Source organism: Ochotona curzoniae, unplaced genomic scaffold, assembly GCF_017591425.1.
Source record: "Ochotona curzoniae isolate NIBS_2020 unplaced genomic scaffold, NIBS_Ocur_1.0 contig_1302, whole genome shotgun sequence".
NCBI lineage: Eukaryota > Metazoa > Chordata > Mammalia > Lagomorpha > Ochotonidae > Ochotona > Ochotona curzoniae.
The window spans coordinates 1636362-1654980 of NW_024465035.1; the positions used below are offsets into that span (position 1 = coordinate 1636362).

The 18619-nt window shown below is 47.7% G+C and overlaps 1 protein-coding gene across 1 annotated transcript in view; it reads left to right on the forward strand.

The window, feature by feature from the left end:
- Positions 1 to 15558, forward strand: part of PIK3CB (phosphatidylinositol-4,5-bisphosphate 3-kinase catalytic subunit beta) — an 86332-nt gene extending 70774 nt beyond the window's left edge. The window contains exons 19-23 of the mRNA XM_041004230.1: positions 6738 to 6905; positions 8618 to 8741; positions 12596 to 12741; positions 13455 to 13587; positions 14137 to 15558. Of these exons, the coding sequence (XP_040860164.1) occupies positions 6738 to 6905; positions 8618 to 8741; positions 12596 to 12741; positions 13455 to 13587; positions 14137 to 14274 (709 nt within the window). The 3' untranslated portion in view covers positions 14275 to 15558. The remainder of the gene's footprint in view (positions 1 to 6737; positions 6906 to 8617; positions 8742 to 12595; positions 12742 to 13454; positions 13588 to 14136) is intronic.
- The last annotated feature ends 3061 nt before the right edge of the window (positions 15559 to 18619 follow it).

Below are 18619 nucleotides of genomic sequence, written 5' to 3' on the forward strand. Positions count from 1 at the left end.
GATCTTCCTCTCTGTCTCTGTATATCTGACTCTCCAAAGAATAAATAAATAAACCTTAAAAAAAAAAGGAAAAAGAAAGAAAGTTGCTTGCCTTTTGCTAACACTGGCCGCCAACAATTGTAACTGTTTGATATTGAGTTTAAAACACTGCTCCCAAGCATGAATTAAAACCTGTGCTGCCTCGTCCTTCTTGGAACACTGACTTCTTGAGAGAAGCAAGGTCCTAAAGCAGTCGTTTGGGTGAGCTGTGGCCGCAGTGCAGTGTGTGTGAGGTCCTAAAGCAGTCGTTTGGGTGAGCTGTGGCCGCAGTGCAGTGTGTGTGAGGTCCTTCGCAGCCAGCCCAGGGTCGCAGGCGACTCTATCACTGTACGGCAGGCTGTCGGTCATGTCGGTCTTAGTTGACGAAACGCAGTCTTCAGTATCCTGCTTTGAAGATTGCATTTTCAAGATGATTGTCAAGGTCACGATGACTTTTCAGTCTTTGCCATGACCCATGAATTCCAGTCCTTCAGAGGGAGTTTGCCTTGTGTCTTTTTTCTTTTCTTCTTCTTCTTTTATAGACATCATATAGCTATATAGATATATAGATGTATGTTTTGGAGTGGTTTTTGTTTGTTTATATAAGGTGGACAATTTCAAGATGCATGTCTAGGAGCATAGCGTCACTTCCCACCTCCTGTCCCTTGTGGCTCTCTGGACAAGCTGCTGGATCCTGGGAACCATCCCTGTGAAAGGGTTTCTCTGCAGACCTTCCATTCCAGCACTGCTGTCCCAGTGCCTCTTGAAGAGATTGTAAGCTAAGCTTGTAAAACTTCTACCCGCAAAGCCACACTCAAGGCCTGGGTAGTCCACGGAGTGTCTTTCTTTTGCCATTCTAAGTAAGACAGCCACTGTAGGACACATGCTTGGTAACCCTTTGTCAGAGTGTAACAAAGCTTTAAATACCCATTTTCCTTTTTTAGTTTTCTTCATTTATTTCAAGGGCAAAATAACAGAGTGGAGGGGAGAGGCAGAGAGGGAGATCTTCCATTGCCTGATTCACTGCCCCGTTGCCCTCAACAGCTGAAGCTGTGCCAGCCCAGTGCCAGGAATCAAGAATTCATCCCAGTCCCGCACTTGAGAGGGACTGTGTGTCCCAAGCTGCAGCTTAAATAGCTGGAGCATTAGGCTTATCCATTTTTTTGTTTGTTTTAAAGGAAGTTTTGTAGTTTTAAATCCTCTCATCGGTTTTCCACTCCTGTTAGGTAGAAAGGCGGTTTGCTATAGATGTTGCTAGAATAGGACACGACATCATAATTTCATGTAAGGGCATGTGACTACCATAAGGTACAGACTTTTACCTTTTTCTTTTTGTAAGATTTTATTTTATTTTTATTGGAAAGGCAGATGTAACAGAGAGGAAGAGAGACAGAAAGATGTTTCATCTGTTGATTCAATTTCCAAGTGGTTGCAACAGCCCGAGCTGAGCTGTTCTGAAGTCAGAAGCCAGGAGACTCTTCCAGGTCTCCCACGCAGGTGCAGGGTCCCAAGGCTTTGGGCTGTCCTCGACTGCTTTCCCAGGTCACAGCAGGGAGCTGGATGGGAACTGGGGCCACCAGGATTTGAATCGGTGCCCAAATTGGATCCCTACACACACAAGGTGAGGACTTTAGGCAATAGGTTACTGTGCCGGACCCCAGATTTTTACCTAAATGTAAAAGCAGAATCAGCAGCTTTGATACATGCCAGGTTTATTATGCAACCATTCTTAAGGAATACTGCATAGGTAAGAGGAGTGGATCATTTTAAAGAAGTTTCTGCATGAGGATTAATTATCAAGCCAGTGGTGGGTCTAGGTGACCTCATTCTGTAAACAGATTTTTATTTGCACACAACATTTGCATATTTTTATTGGTTGTTTTTAAGCTGCATCAGCAAGATTAAGTAGGGACCGTAATCTGCAGTACCTAAGACATTTACTATTTGGCCCATTCCAGCAAAAGTTTACTGACTCACCCTTATAAAGTAAACCCCCAAGAAAATGGGTTTTACTAATTGAATCCACAAATTGGGAAAGAAACATGTCAGCTTGGGCCTTGTGATTCACTTGTGTTTTGGAAGTGAGTTCTTTCATGATGGGCCTCATTTCAATGTGGAAAATTCAACTAAAAATTGTCTTACTTCTGTCAGCCTCATAGAAAATCCCAACAAAATTCTTAGTTTTGGTCTCTTCTGTCCAGTTGTAAAGCACATGTGGTATCACTAAGTTCAGCGTGACCCCGAAGGGAGGCACGTGTGGGCGGGCTAGAATCGATCTGGTGGCTCTTGGTTGGGAAACAGTGCGTTGTCAACAAGAAAAAGGAACTCGTCTGTCCGGTGGAATCTTGGCTGACTTTTTTGTACTCTGACCCCATGTTTAAAAAATGCAAGACTTTTCATTTTTTTTTTTTAGTTCATTTTCAAACCTATTATGTCTCACTAGACATTTTTAACTGTTTGCATCAATATGTGTACTCCCATGTTCCTGTTGGCCAGCTGTTGAGGTTAACCTGGGTCACATGACACACACTGGCCAGTCCAGCGCCCAGCTCAGGGAGTCACTCAGTGTGCTGTGCTTCAGTACCCAGTCCTTCCCTGCAGTGCTGTCTCAGTGCTTCTACCAGCAACATCTTGTTAGCAGCGAGAATGCATATTGCTCATCTTCATAATATTTGGTGCCGTTCGTGTCAGATTAAAAGATTTGTAAGCCATCAGTGTGTTAGGATAGCCCGACCTCCTTTGGTCAACGAATTATAGGCAATCAGCTTTTTCCTGTCAGGCCTAATCGATTATGTCCATATAAATCTGTGTGGCATTTGCTAAAATCGATTATCTGTGTCCTGCTTCCTGTCCCAACTTCAGTACACTTGAAATAAACTTTTGACATTTGTCTCTGTTTTGATATTGTATCTGCGTTGCTCTCCTGAAGTTTCAGAGACCTGTGCAAGGTTACTTAAAATGCAGGTATCAGCAGGTCTCGAGGATGAGGGGGAAATGTGGCAGTAATACAAGCGGTAAATAAAGGGTTTGCACTTTGTGCTGTCAAAGCCAAGGACTCAGGCAGAACCCAGACGTGGGTCAGTATGTCAGTCGGAACCAGAGGACCTGCTACGCACCCACTTCAGGTGAAGTGCGGGGCTGCCGTCCTCAGGGCTGTAAACTTTATTTCAGTTTTTTAAATTTGCACTTTAATGTAAAAGTCACCAGATTGTTCCTTGGGTTAGAAAGTCAGAGAGGAAAGTAAATATTACTGCAAGAGTTGAGCGCCGGGGCCTCGGTCGGGTGACCAGGGCTCCCGTCTGTCCCCAGCCTGACTTCTGTCGAGCCGTCTCTCGGAGAAGAATGTATTCTCCTTCCCATTGTGAGTGTTCAGCGTCAAGGCGCGAAATGCTCTCATCGCTGCCTGCTGAGGAAGAGGAAGTGCTGGACTTGTGCCCAGTTTGGCTGCAGGTGGATTAGACAGAGATGCAGGGAAGTGAGAAAGTGTGCTGTGGTCTGGCGGCTTTTCGTGTGTGCGGCCTGGTGGCTTCCCGTGTGTGTGGCGTGTCACTGAGAGCATCAGTGGTCCTCAGCTGCCTTGCCCACCGAGAGGCCGTTCTGCTAAAGGCGCTGGCAAGCAGTGATGCCGTTATCACATCATCGGTTGATGCGGCCGTCCAGCAGCGTGGAGCTTCACAGTTCTGCACTTGACCGTTCTTTGTCAGAGCTAGAAAAGTAAAATGGATCTGTTAAACACTCATGGAAAATTATCTATTGTAGGAAAATTATGAACGGATTTTTAGAATTTTTGCATCGTAATATACTTCTTTGAGAGGCAGAGAGAACAGGATACAGACAGACACAGAAGGAAAAGTGTGCTTTTTCTCTCCCTCCGTGCCTTTCATGGCTGAGGCCACGCAGAAGGCAGGAGCCACACGTGAGTAGCAAGAAACTGAACTCAGGACGCGGAGCTGAGCCAACATCGTGGGGTGGAGCCAACCTCGTAGGGTGGAGCCAACATTGTGGGGCGGAGCCAACATCGCGGGGCGGAGCCAACCTCGCGGGGTGGAGCCAACATTGTGGGGTGGAGCCAACATCGCGGGATGGAGCCAACATCGCGGGGCGGAGCCAACCTCGCGGGGCGGAGCCAATCTCGCGGGGTGGACAGTCGTCTTACCAGCGGCCTTCCTGCGAGCTTCTCTTGAAGAACCGTCATACCTAACTGTAAAACAGTTGAGTTTTTCTGTGGAAGACGGTACAAGCTTGGCTTGTTTATCTGGTTGTCCCCTACATTAACACACTCCGCATGCACGCTCTCTCTAGCTCTGGTTTATATCGCCGAGCTGTCAGTGCTTAGGAAGATGATAGCTCCTGTGGTGTCCTGGCCTGTGGCCTCCCGCCCGGTGCGCACCTTCCCGCTGTCTCCTGCTGCTGGCCTTTCTGCCCCCGACCGTCTCTCTCTCTCTCTTTTTTTTTTTTTTTTTAAGATTTATTTATTTATTGGAAAGTCAGATATACAGAGAGGAGGAGAGTCAGAGAGGAAGATCTTCCGTGCAGGGAGCTGGATGGGAAGTGGGGCTGCTGGGATTAGAACCGGCGCCCATATGGGATCCCGGTGCATTCAAGGCGAGGACTTTCTGCTAGGCCATAGCGCCGGGCCCATCGACCGTCTCTCTTGACCTGCCGTGTTCTGCTGCCACTTCTCCCTGGTGGAGGGAGTACATGCGTGGCGTTCATTTCTACTCTGTAAATGCCGTAAGACTGGGGACTGCTTTGCTCGGCTTTTTTCCAAACTTCTATGTCAACAGCAATGCTGGGCTTGTGGCTGCACCCCAATCCTGAATCTGTGATAAATATAACTGGAGTATATAAAACCATGTGTGTGTGTGTATAATAAGAAATAAAAACCAAGTAATCTATATACATATATAAAATAGGAATATATAAAACTGTGTGTATATTTATATAATAAAAAATAAAAACCAGGTATGTACGTATATATTTATAAATAGGAACATATAAAACCAAGTAAAAATTGCTAAGCAAATAAATAAATCTTTAAAAAAATTGCTGGGCCTGGCGTGGTGGCGCAGTGGTTAAGGTCCTTGCCTTGTACGCCCAGGATCCCATATGGGCGCCGGTTCTAATCCCGGCAGCCCCGCTTCCCATCCAGCTCCCTGCCTGTGGCCTGGGAAAGCAGTCGAGGACGGCCCAAAAGCTTTGGGAACCTGCACCCACGTGGGAGACCCAGAAGAGGCTCCTGGCTTCGGATCGGCATAGTATCGGCCGTTGCGCTCACTTGGGGAGTGAATCATCGGACGGAAGATCTTCCTCTCTGTCTCTCCTCTCTGTATATCCGTCTTTCCAATAAAAAAATAATAATAAAAATAAATCTTTAAAAAAATTGCTAACCAAAATAAAATTAAATCCTAAAAAAAAGACTTACTCATCTGTTTTATTTTTTCTTTTGGTTTTTTTTTTTTAAGATTTATTTATTTTTGTTGAAAAGCAGATTTACAGAGAGAAGGAGATACAAATAAAAAGATCTTCTGCCTACTGGTTCACTTCCCAGGTGGCTGCAGCAGCTGGAGCCGAGTTGATCCAAAGCCAGGAACAAGCAGTCTTTTTCGGGTCTCCCACATGGGTGCAGGGTCCCAAGGCTTTGGGGTGTCCTCCACTGCTTTCCCAGCCAACAAGTAGGGAGCTGGAAAAGAAATGGAACAGCCAGGACACAAATGGGTGTCCATGTGGGATCCTGGTGTATGGGAGGCGAGGATTTAGCCAGTGGGCCATCATGTCAGGTCCCAGACTTCCTTATCTTAAAAATATAATTGCCTAAAGATTGGGCCTGGCTCAGTGGCCTAGCAGCTTAAGTCCTTCCCTTGAATGTACCAGGATCCCATATGGGCGCCAGTTCTAATCCCAGCAGCCCCACTTCCCACCCAGCTCCCTGTTTGTGGCCTGGGAAAGCAATCGAAGACCGCCCAAGCCTTGGGACCCTGCACCCGCAGGAGACTCAGAGGAGCTCCTGGCTCCAGATCGGTGCAGCACTGGCCATTGCAGTCACTTAAGAAGTGTTCTCCTCTGCATATCTGACTCTGCAATAAAAGGAAAATAAATCTTAAAATATATATATGTGTATAAATGGGCAAAGAGATCTGGGGAGGTTTTATCCTTCAATAGGAGTCAAATAAATATAAATCAAGGCATACTTAGCAGGCATTATTTTAATTGATAATATATTTTTAACAATTTCGTATAGGCAGCCACTCTTTCTAGCTGGAGAAAAAGACTCCAGTGTGGCTTTCAGGTTTGGGCTTAAACAACCGGGACAGTGGGATTGGTCTTAACCAAGATGAAATGTGAAGTACTTAGCTTAGTACTAGTAAGAGCTACTTGAAAGGTGTTGCCATCTCCAAAATTTAGAATGATCAAGTTCAAGGGTTTTTCTCTTATCTAATGGTTTCTGTCTACAAGCGCAAAGAATGTTTCATCAGAATAGCTAAAAATATTATACATTTACCTGGCAAATGGGAATTCTACTAAATCGTTCCGTCCGTTGACTATTTTTTTCACCCTAGAGGATAAAGATAGAACTTGTATTTTTCCATGTGACGGTAATAAGTAATAGCACTTGTATGCTAAGCAGTACTAATGAATTTAAGCAAAAGGAAAAACCTAACAGACTCAGGTTTCAGTTTAAGGCAAGCAGGACTCTGAGCCGGCTTCTTCCCTTTCAGGATACTGCCTTACGGCTGCTTAGCGACTGGAGACCGCTCTGGCCTCATTGAGGTGGTGAGCACCTCGGAGACCATCGCTGACATTCAGCTGAACAGCAGCAACGTGGCTGCCACAGCAGCCTTCAACAAGGACGCCCTGCTGAACTGGCTGAAGGAGTACAATTCCGGGTGAGTGGGCTCTGCCAGAGTCATTCTGCCAGTAGAACGCATCATTGCCTTGCAGGAGGGAGTATCATGTATTTGTTGCCTCATTTTTGGTCAGAAGTCGCAGATAGTTAAAGTCTGTGTGTCCAGATGAAAATTCAAGCTTTTTTTTTTTCAGAGTGTATTTGAGAGAGACAGTGGCGCTGCATCCGCTGGTTCACGTCCCCCAGATGTGCACAACAGCTGGGACTAAGGCGGCACAACCCAAAACTGGGAGCCTGCCACGTAGGCAGCTGCAACCTGCTGGTGTGAGCCGATGCCACTGCCTCCTTGGGTCTGCATTAGCTGTGAGCTGAAGGCAGGAGCCCCAGGCAGATAGATATATTTTTATGATTTGTAATTTTTATTTGAAATGCAAAATTATAGAGAAAGAATGAGATCTTCTATGCTGGTTCATTCCCCTGAATGGCTGCAGCAGGTGGAGCAGGGCCAGGTGGAAGCCAGGAGCCTGGACCTCCATCTGGGTCTCCCAGTTGGACTGTCTGCACTGCTTTCCCGGGCACATTACAGGGGAGCAGCCAGGGCTTGACCCACTGCCCAAATGGGATGCCAGCGTTGGAGTTATGGCACAACACTGACACTGCCGCCTCGCCCTCACCAAGGCAGGTATTGAACTGAGCTGGAACACAAGCCACTTAACCGCCAGGCCAAATGGGCAGCTCTGGGTTGAATTTTAGAACCCTACAATAAATTTATAATCCAAGAATTTTAGTATTCTTGAGACAATATTGGAGTTTTATAATCATATTAACTTCTATAATTACTTATATGAACTAAAGCTTTTAATTTTGTAATCTCCAAATTAAAAAATACAGTGTTTGAAATGGCATTATTTATGGTCATGGTGTTAGAAAACCAGTATGATGGAGAAAATAATGGAATTTCACGGTACAGGTGATTGTTCATGAAGTACTTTCGTCCAGAGAATCCAAAAGCCAAACTCAGATTTTTATCATTGGCCAGCTCGATAACTTGCCCGAGTCAGCTTACAGATGTTTATCTTAGGCCTTACTCCCCGAGAGTTCCTATTACCAACTTGTAATTCTTCTAATTCAAGTCAGTAACTGGGAAGAGCTTAACTGCAATACTCTTGTTTTTGTTTGTGTGGGTTTTTGTTTTTGAGAAACAGAGACACATGCCCAGGCAGACAGACAGAAGAAAATCTATCCAGTTGTTCAGTACCTAAAAACCTCGTAGCCAGGAGCTCAGTACAGGTGCCCCACGGTGGCACACATGAACCTCCTGAGCCGTCAGCACCGCTGCCTTGATGGGTGTGGAATTCTAGAAAGGATGCTCACCTAGGCACCCAGGTGTGAGATTTGAGTGATTGTGTACCAAGTGCCTACGTGGTCAATATTTAACTCTTATGTTTAGAAGTATAGTCTTGAGACAAATGACAGAAATATTTCCAAGTCCCTATGCGATCAGCAAAGAGAGCTCACGGTCTCCTGTGCCGTGCCTGTCCCTGACGCATTGAGGCGCAGGCCGGAGCCATGGGAGTGGCCGAGGCGCGGTCAGCCAGCCTGAGCCCTCTGGGCCCTGCCCCTGGGAGGCATCTGCAGGGGCTCAGCAGCATGTTCTATTCAGATACTTTTTGCAACTTTCTTCACAATTAACAAGGAAATAAAGGTGGTTTGAGTTTCATCTCACCTTTGTTTTCTGTTTTCTTTGTTCAGGGATGACCTGGACCGAGCCATTGAGGAGTTCACTCTGTCCTGTGCTGGCTACTGTGTAGCTTCTTACGTCCTCGGAATTGGTGACAGACACAGTGACAACATCATGGTCAAAAAAACTGGCCAGGTGAGTGCTGCCCAGGGCCCGAGGATGCTGCCGCTGGTGTGCTCTGCTGAAACATCAGCAGAAGGCATGCTGGGAGGCGTATATTTGTCTTTCTTTCATTTTCCCACTAGCCCTGTTTATTATAATTCTGCTTCTTGTGTTCATTAATTCAGTTTCTTGGAGTCAGATAATAAGCATTTATTTAAACATTGAAAAGTTACTTTTGCTGCTTTCCTGCTTTACTGTAAGCCAGTTGTACTTGAGGTGCACATGTCCTTAGCCAGAGGGCAGATGATTCTTGTATTAAAGGTGAGCTATGCTTACACACACTCTCTCTTTTTTAAAGCATCCAATTTAATCACATCTGAGAAGGGAGAGTGAGCAATAACATTTGGATAAAGATAACAGGCTAAGTTATTTGCAAAGAAGCACTTTATTTTCAAAGGGAGAAAATCTCTTTTAAGATTTACTTTCGATGTATTTGAAAGGCAGAGTTACAGTAAGAGAAATGGAGAGAGGCCTTCCTCCACTGGTTCCCTTCAGAGGTGACTGCAGTGGCTGGGCAGGCCAGGATGGAACTAGGAGTTTCTTCCTGGTCTCCTACATGTGTACAGGGGCCCAGACACTTAGGCCATCTGCCACTGTTTTCCAAGGCCATTAGCAGGGAACTGGTTCACAAGTGGAGCAGCTGACATCGAACGGGTGCCCATAAAGGATCCTGGCACACCAGGGGGCTGCTAGCAGCACCAACCTCTCAAATGAAAATTTTCAAGTGGCTTGTAATATTTGTGGATTTTATATATGTTTATTTATTATGTATGTACTTTATATTAAGGAGAAATAGCTGTGATACCTTACAGTTAATCCATCCTTGAAATTCCGTGTTACTAGAAGCATGTAAAATTACGGCTTCTGGGTCATTTTAATTTCAGCTGCCTTTGACGTTTTGAGAGAGCTCAGTAGTTCTGACTCGGGCTTCAAGCATTTAACCCAATGTTCATTCAGATTTATTCAGATTTCTGGCTAATCCAACTGAATATATAAGCTTATCTCTATTTTTCTTCTGACAGCCCTTTAAAGTGATAATAAAGAATTAGAAATATGCAAACCCCAAAAAGTCAAAAGCGCTGGGATGGGAGGCCACAGTGGTGCAAGACCTGGATAGGTGCAGGAATGATGGTGAGGCAGGGCAGGGAGTGGGCAGTGGGCTGTGAGGCAGGGCAGGGAGTGGGCAGTGGGCAGTGGGCTGTGAGGTGGGGCAGGGAGTGGGCAGTGGGCTGTGAGGTGGGGCAGGGAGGGGCAGTGGGCAGTGGGCTGTGAGGCAGGGCAGGGAGTGGGCAGTGGGCTGTGAGGCAGGGCAGGGAGTAGGCAGCCCTGCAGTTGGAGACTCCTCAGGATGGTAGCTTGGCAGGAGATTGAAAACCAAGTCCTGTTTCATAACCCAAGAGGTTTCTTCTTTGAAGAAATCAGTTTTCCTGACATAGGTTCTACAGAAAGTGAGGGGAAAGAATGTATTTAAGGTCAAGAGGAAGTAGAAGTCTGGTATATTAATTATAGTGTACATTTATAAATAGCATCCTTAGCTGCTACTTGTTGCATTGCTCCAAGAACACTGACAAGCATAAGAAACTAGAAGATTCCTTTTAAGAGAATCTGGTTACAATGAAAAGACTCACAGATCAAGCATTAATGGACTTTTCTTTTTGTAAGATTCCCTATTTATTTAATTAGTTATCTAATTATTTATGCTTAAAAGGCAAAGAGAGAGAACTTCTAAAAAACAACAGCCAAGGCTGGACCAGGCCAAAGCCAGGAAGCCTGGGGCTCCATCTGAGTCGCTCCTGTGTGTGCCAAGCACTGAGCCGTCTTCACTGCCTTCTGTCAGTGCAGGCAGGGGGCCGGACTGGAAGGGAGCAGGTGGGACTTGAACTGGCACTCACGTAGGATGCCTGCACTGCAGGTGGCTTAACTGGCTGTGCCACAAAGTCAACCCTGGCAGTATTTATCATGGATAGAATGTTGTTTTTGAGATATCTATGTTGTGCAGTGGCTAAATAGAGCTAAGCAATATATGCAAAAAAAGTAAGATGTACCCTCAGCAGTTTTCAGAAACACAATAAAAGCATTCTGATTCACTATAGGCACTTTACTGTAAAGCAGATCTTCTGAATTTGTTCCTTGTACTTAGTTGGTCTTTTGAATTCTTTGAGCAGCATTTCCTCAATCCCGCTGCTGCCTCTCGTGACCGCCATGTGCTCTCTGTCGGATTAGAGACCTGAGGGAAGCCATTACCTAAAAGAAACCAAACAGGCAAGGAGAAACAAGAACTCTTGGGAAATGACTGCAGTAAACAGAAGATGGTTTAAATGTCAGAACCACAGGAAGCCATTGTAGCTGTGAGGCAATAATGAGATTCTGTCTTAAACATCAGAGACTAGAAAGGCTTGGGAATTAAAACTAGGCACAAAGACAGTTAAACTAGAGAAGGGCAAGCAGGGTAGACTCAGCATAATACTTCATGTATGTAAGCAACAAGCAGGGACGGAAGGCCTTACAGCCCTGCAGGCCACAGCAGGTCACACAGCAGGCCACACCGCAGGGGTTGGAGTAACACGGCCAGGCCTCCCCAGAGCCGCACCAGAACTGTCACCAAGAGTCAGCCTTCACGACTCTGAAGGGAAATGATTTCTCACCTGGAATTCTATAACAAAGTCACAAGTCAGATATAAAAGTCAAATAAACACATTTTTAGACATGTAAGGTCTCAAAACCTGTACCTGCTGTGTCTCTTCTTAGGAGCTTCCAGAATAAGGACTCCGCCAAGGCCAGGGTCTAGAACAGTGGTCCTCACACGGACTCACATTTCCCTTCAGGAGATGTTTGTCAGTCTGTGAAGGTGGTTTAGTCAGGAGTGTACACAGGGTTGCTTGTCTCTACTAAGTAGGATTTCCCATGAGGTATGCAAGGCTGGTATACAAGACAGAACCCCATAGAAGAATTATATGGCCTCTTGGGTCATTAATGCCAATATTCAGAAACTTTCATCTAAACCAAAAAAAGAATGGAATATGGGAATGCAGAAAAAGAGGCTCAAAATGGAAGAGTAAGAGGCTAGTCCTGAGTGATAGCCCTGCACAGGACTAACTGGCCTAGCGGGCAGCCAGGCCAGAAGCCAGTGAGTCTACACAGACAGCAGGCAGTAGCAATACTTGTGAACATGGGGTTTGGAAAAGTAGGCAATCCCTGGGAATGCGTGGAAAGAGAAGTTAGCTCTGAGTGCGGCAGCTAGCTGCTTTTTGGGGTTTTTTTGTTTTTGTTTTGTTTTTTTAGAATTATTTGCCTTTTCCCAATTAGATGTTTTGGGTATGATTTTCCTTTTAGACTCATCCTTTCCCACTTGGGTAGAAGCAGTTTAGGTACGTAAGACTTTGGAGTTGTGCAAGCTCTCTGCTCCGAGGCAGCTGTGTGTGGCGTGTGGAACACACCTGCACTCCCACCAGGGCCGGTGGAGTCCTGGCTCTGCTTCTCGTTCACCTTCCTGCGCCTGTGCCTGGGAAGGCAGCAGATGCTCCCCGCCACCTGAGTGGAAGAGCAGGGTACATCTTCTGGCTTTGTCTTGCCCACCTCTGGCCATTGTGGGAGAAAACCTCTCTGTCTCTCCTTTTTTCTTTCTGCCTTTCAGATAATTAAATTTTTTTTCTAAAACAAAAAAAGGAACTTTTTTTTTTATGTGTCCCAGTGGGCTGTGGACACTGGGAAAGAGGCTCAGACAAGGGTGGTGTGTCGCATGCAGGATTCCAGAACAGCAGAGATCTTGCCCCTTTGTTTGGAACCCACAAGAAAACTAGGGGAATTAAATCACATTTGTTTTCCAGCTCTTCCACATTGACTTTGGACATATTCTTGGAAATTTCAAGTCTAAATTTGGCATTAAGAGGGAGCGAGTGCCTTTTATACTTACTTATGATTTTATTCATGTCATTCAACAAGGAAAAACAGGAAACACAGAGAAGTTTGGCCGGTGAGTACTGCCCTCGCGTCAAGGCTGACACTTTCTCATCTGACCAAGTGGGGCGGGCTGCTTGGCTGAAGCACACTCGCTCGGGGAGCTGATCTATTGACCAGGGGCTTTGGGACAAGGGCTCCGGGTTCCTGCCTGTCGGAGCCATTTGGGGAGCAAACCAACAGGTGGGATATTTCTTCTTTCTCTTCTTCTCTCTCTGTCATTCTGCCTTTCAAACATTGTCTTTAAAATGATACCTAGGGCCAGGCACCATAGCCTAGCGGCCAAAGTTCTCACCTCGAACGCTCCAGGATCCCATGTGGGATCCCATATGGGTGCCGGTTCTATCCTGGCAGCCCCTGCCTGTGGCCTGGGAAAGCAGTCGAGGACAGCCCAAAGCCCTGGGACCCTGCACCCGTGAGAGACAGGGAAGAAGATGAAACCAGTAGATGGGAGTTCTCTATGCCCCTCTGCCTGCCCCTCCTGATCTCTGTAACTCTGCCTTTGAAATAAAGAAAATAAATCATTTTTTAGAAAGAAAAAGATAATGGGCTAGTGGGACTTTAGAGAACCTTGTTATTTAAAATTTAGTCCTGGTATAATTTTCACAGAAATAGACCATCCATTAGTTCAGCAAACACTTCCCAGCTCTAATAAAGTCTAAACTGCCCTTTCTGTCGTCCTGCCCGCGATGGCTGGCTGCCTGCAACACCACGCTCGGTCACCGGAAGGTTCCGCCAGTGCTGTGAGGACGCCTATCTCATCCTGCGGCGGCACGGGAACCTTTTCATCACGCTCTTTGCACTCATGCTGACGGCGGGGCTTCCTGAGCTCACCTCGGTCAAGGACATCCAGTATCTGAAGGTACAGCCAGACCCCTTCCCTGGTGGCTTAGCCTGCCCGTTAACACCAAAGGGAGTGCAGCCTCCTTCCACCCTGAGATGGTTCTTATCCAGGGGCTCCTGGACCTGGTGCGAAAGAGCCGTTTGGAGAGAGCAGCTTGCAGTCCAGGTGGTTTGCCGCTGTGGAGGGGCATCAGGAAGAATGCCACAGTGTGGCCTGCACACGTTCCAAGGCCAGGAGCTGGCAGCTGGGTCAGCCACTGCCTTTAGCAGCCTGCCTCCTCCTGACCATGGGCTTCATGGCCATGGGGTCTTCCTCCTGGATTCAGGTAGTAGGGACAAGCAGCCAAGTGTATCATTTCATTTTATCTTCAAAAACCTTATGGTGGAGGTCACCTTGGCAGCCTAATCTGCTGCTCGCCCTCCCTCCTTGCAAGCAATACTTAATGAGAAGACGCAGCCACAACCTGCCAGCGGGCACGGTGGGCACAGCCAGGCCAGCTCCTGCAGGCTTGGGCGCATCTCTCCCAGGATATGTAAAGTCAGATTTGTTGTTTCCCCTCATTTTTAGGACTCCCTTGCCTTAGGAAAGAGTGAAGAGGAAGCACTGAAACAATTTAAGCAGAAATTTGATGAGGCGCTCAGGGAAAGCTGGACCACTAAGGTGAACTGGATGGCCCACACGGTTCGTAAAGACTACAGATCCTAATGCGCAGCCTGGGGTTTGTCTCGTTGTCATCTTGCGCTAAACTGAACACCCCGCCAGAGATGTTATAAAGGGAATGAAATCCTGACACGGAGTGAAACAGCAAGACGCCACACAGATTCCCGTGTGCACAATCCCTGCCTGCCCTCGCTCCTGAGGATAATCACCCCGCCCCACTGCACGCCCAGGAATGCTGCCGGGGACCGTCTTCCATTAGCTTTGTTTAAGTGTTTGGTACTTTCCTAGAAAGGTGTAAATACTCCTTGACTCAATGTTGTGACCAAGTGTCCTCACTCAGCCAACATTTAACCCGCTCTTGGGGGCTAGGAGCTCTTCTTACTTTCCAAATAAGGCTTAAGGATATTTTTTTCCTTTTTAAATTGTGTAAATTACAAATTATAATATAATTTGAAATTATTTTTCAAAGGAAATCTTTCAAACCTGTGGGAACTCATTAATTTTTTTGTTAATATTTATCTACCATAATGGCATCATTCCAGACTTGCTGAAATCTACTGGTAAAGTAAATATAATATATATATAAATATGCTGCATATATATATTTATAAAATTTCTAGTCGGAGTTCTATATGAAAAGGTTTTCCTCAGTCTGTGTTTTGCAGTTAACTGTGTGATCCAGTTCTTCCATCTGCTTCTGAGGAGGCACATGTGGACACAGTTTTTATATGGGGTCTGTGGAAGAGTTCACTTCCTGGAGCAGAATACTTGAGCACATGTGTCCAAGGAACAAGAACCTATTTATGGAATAAACTCCAGACCTAAACTCGGTATTTGAGTAAAATGCCAGCTGTTCTTACTGTATTTATTAAAACTTATAATGTGATTTTTCAAGGATATTCAAATTGAAATGGTTTAATGACACATGGAAATCTTTAATTTATTTGTTGAGGTACCATATGCGCAGGGTGCTAGGAAGCAGATGTTACTGTGTGCAGTGGGATCTCCTGGCTTGAATGCGCCCGTGGCCGTCCTGCCGCGCCCCGGCCAGGCTGCTGCTCCCAGGGCGCGAGGTGCGCCCAACCTCCGTGACTGGGAAGGACGACCGGGGTCCACCAGCATGGAGTTTTCTATAGGAATTTTATTAAAGATTGTCTAATTTTGTTGTCTTTAATGTTCTCAAATAAATGGGTGAGCTGCTTCCAGCTGTCCCTGGGCCTGTGGCCTTTCTCTTCTTTGTGTTTTTTTTTTCCTTGATGATAATGACATTCTTTTTATCACCAGTCAGAAAACCTCAGACTGACAATAGGAAAATAAATGGATTTTCAGCACATATTAGAGTTGATGCGTGTCTTGGAAGACAGGCTATTAGCTTGCCAGAATCAGTAAGGTGTGACCAAAAACAAGGAACAGCAGTTTAGAAACCACTTGCCTAATAGTAATAGTGTGGCCTGGGGAAGCAGTCGAGGACGGCCCAAAGCCCTGGGACCCTGCACCTGCGTGGGAGACCTGAAAGAGTCTCCTGGCTCCTGGCTTTTGGTTGGCTCGCCTCCAGCCGTTGCAGCCACTTGAGGAGTGAGCCAGTAGATGGAAGATCCTTCTCTCTTCTCTTCCCTGTAAAACTGGATTTCCAATAAAAATAAATTTTTTTAACAATTAAGTTTCAAATCTATGCACTTGCAATTACATCCAGTTGAATTCCTGTTTCCTCAACTCAGAAGCAGGCCCCCGCCATTCACTAGGCTTTACATCTGTGTGTGTGATAAGATCAGGAACCCTGTCCAGTCCTCCCAGTTGGGCCCGTTGGTGTGAGGTCGGGCGTGGGTGATTATCCATGCTCTCCAGTGGGGCTGGTCTTGGCCAGCTGTTGCGACTTGTCCCAGGGAGGCAGGGGGTGGCTCACATGGCCGGGCTCCTGCCTCCTGCATGTGGGGTGTGGGCTGCTCCTAGCTGCTGGCTTTCTGACAGTTCTTATACACACATGGATAGGCATTTTGTTTTTCCTTAAATTAAAAAAAAAGTTCTCCAGATTGGTTATGTACATTCAGTACTGCAATGTTAAATTACAAGCAGGCAGTTTTGCTCTTTTTGGTAACTGATTTATTTCTCTGCTCTTTTCAACGAATAGAAAAATTGCAATATTATTTTTCTTAGTTTCTGCTTAGTATTTTCTAGGACTCTAACCATCCTCGGCTGTTTTCCCGGGCCTTTCACGGGGCGCTGGACACAAGTGGAGCTGCGGGAACTGGAACTGGCATCTTACGGAAGGGCCCTACTGGCTCCACCGCAGCGCTGGCCTCGGACCGATTTACATCGCTGCTCCTTAGTGCTTGGTCCAGCTACCGCCCCACAGCCCCACGCCAGAGTCCGGTTTCTGTTCCCTGACCCACAGGCTCACTCCTGTGACTGCAAGCGGAGAGAGGCTCCCCTTGCCCCACCCGCGACAACACGTGTGGGCCCACACAGGGTAGGAGTCCCAAGTGATCAGAATGCGCAGTGCCCACGCCGCGCCGTGGGATGGGCGCAACCTCAGTTATAGGTATCAGGGGAGAGAGGCTGGCCCCGACTGGCTCACCTGGTTCTAAGTTAAGCTGAGGGACAGTCAGCTTTGAAGGAGTTCAGTGGCCTTGCCCCACAGGAGCCTCCACAACTACTCAGCTGGCAGCTGCAGCGCACGCCGGCACCGGTGCACCTGCCGCGCCCGAGGGATGGAACCGGGCGGGGCTTCCAGCCAATCGGGACGCCTCAGATCCTTCCCGCGCACGCGTCGCCCACGGCTGCCGCCATCAGCCACCAGTCCCAACAACGGCCGCCGAGGTGCTCGCGTCGCAGGTAAGAGGCGACCAGTTGGGCCCAGCGCTTACGGACCGCACCGGTGGGCACTGGGAAGCGGTTGGCGCGACTTGGAGGCACCTTGGGCAGAGGTGCGTCTAGACGCGCGTGGTTCTACTGGGCCAGGCGGGCGAGCTGGGGCGTGGAATGTCCACCCGGGATGAAATGCGGCGGCAGACGGGTCGGGTGCGGCGCGCCGGCTGTGCTTCCCTTCTGGGGCTCCCGAAGCGTGCCTTGCCTGCAAGCGGTACCTGCTACACCTGTGCTTGCCTGGTTAGCCTGGTCTGTCCTGGGGTCGCGCAGGCCACAGCTAGGTGTGAGGCGCAGAGCCAGGCCCGGGCTGCCAACTTACCGCTAAATCGTAGTGGACTGTGCTCTGTGGGTTCTTGGAAACCGTGGAGGTCTGTTCTGCGGCGCTTGCGCGCTGTCCTCTGCGTCGGGTCGGTTTCTTTTAAATATGAAATAGACCACCGTCCGACTGGTCCACCGTATGCAGCTTTCTTTAGGAAGGGAAAGGGGGCTTTTTTTTTTTTTTTCAAAACACGTATCACTAGAAAGCTTAATCTTTTTCAAAATGCTATGTCATTTGGGAGACAGAGGCTGCCAGCTGCCATCTGCTGGTTCATTCCCCCAAAGCGGGAAATATCCCTCAGCTAGAGTGGAAGCCAGAGGAAGCCACAGTTCCCTCGGGGTGGCCTAGCCCAACTGCCTCCAGGTGCTCCTTAGCAGGCAGCTGGAGTCAGGTGCAGGGCCCAGGGACTGCAATAAGCGAGTCTAGCATCCTCACAGGAGGCCGGACACCTGTCCTACATAATTACTGTGACACTTAAATGGTGTTTCCCTGTCGGTACTCTAGCCAGCTGATCTTGTTTGCCGCACCAAGTCCCTGACAGGTCACCAGCAGTTGGTGTGTTGTTTAAGGCACCAACTGCTGAGATGGCCTCACCCGTGTGGGATGCCTGGGTTCAAACCCCGCTTCTGTTCCTCATCCGGCTTCCTGCCGGTATCCCCAGGAGGGCAGCAGATGGTCGCTGCCCATCAGGTGGGAGACATTGGATTCGTGGTTACTGGCCTTGACCTGGTCCAGGCTCGTCTGTTGCCAGCATTAGCTGAAGATCTCAGCCTGGGCACAGGAGCCCACGGACTTGAGCCATCTTCCCCTGCTTTCCTGGGCCACACGCAGGGTGCTGGATGGGAAGTGGAACAGCCAGGACAGGAACTGGTGCCTGTATGGGATGCCGGGTTTGGCCAAGTCAAGTTGAAAGCTGGGAATTCAGTCCAGGATATACAAAGTTTTCCTGTTAGTTTAGTGATTATGTGCTGCTTTACCATTTTTAAGTCGCCTCCACTGGACTCTGCTTGCACACGTCGCTGCCCAGGTCCCATGGGTGTCGCTGCCCAGGTCCCGTGGGTGTCGCTGCCCAGGTCCCGTGGGTGTCGCTGCCCAGGTCCCGTGGGTGTCACTGCCCAGGTCCCGTGGGCGTCGCTGCCCAGGTCCCGTGGGTGTCGCTGCCCAGGTCCCGTGGGTGTCTCATCTTCCCAGCCTCCTGACTTTTAC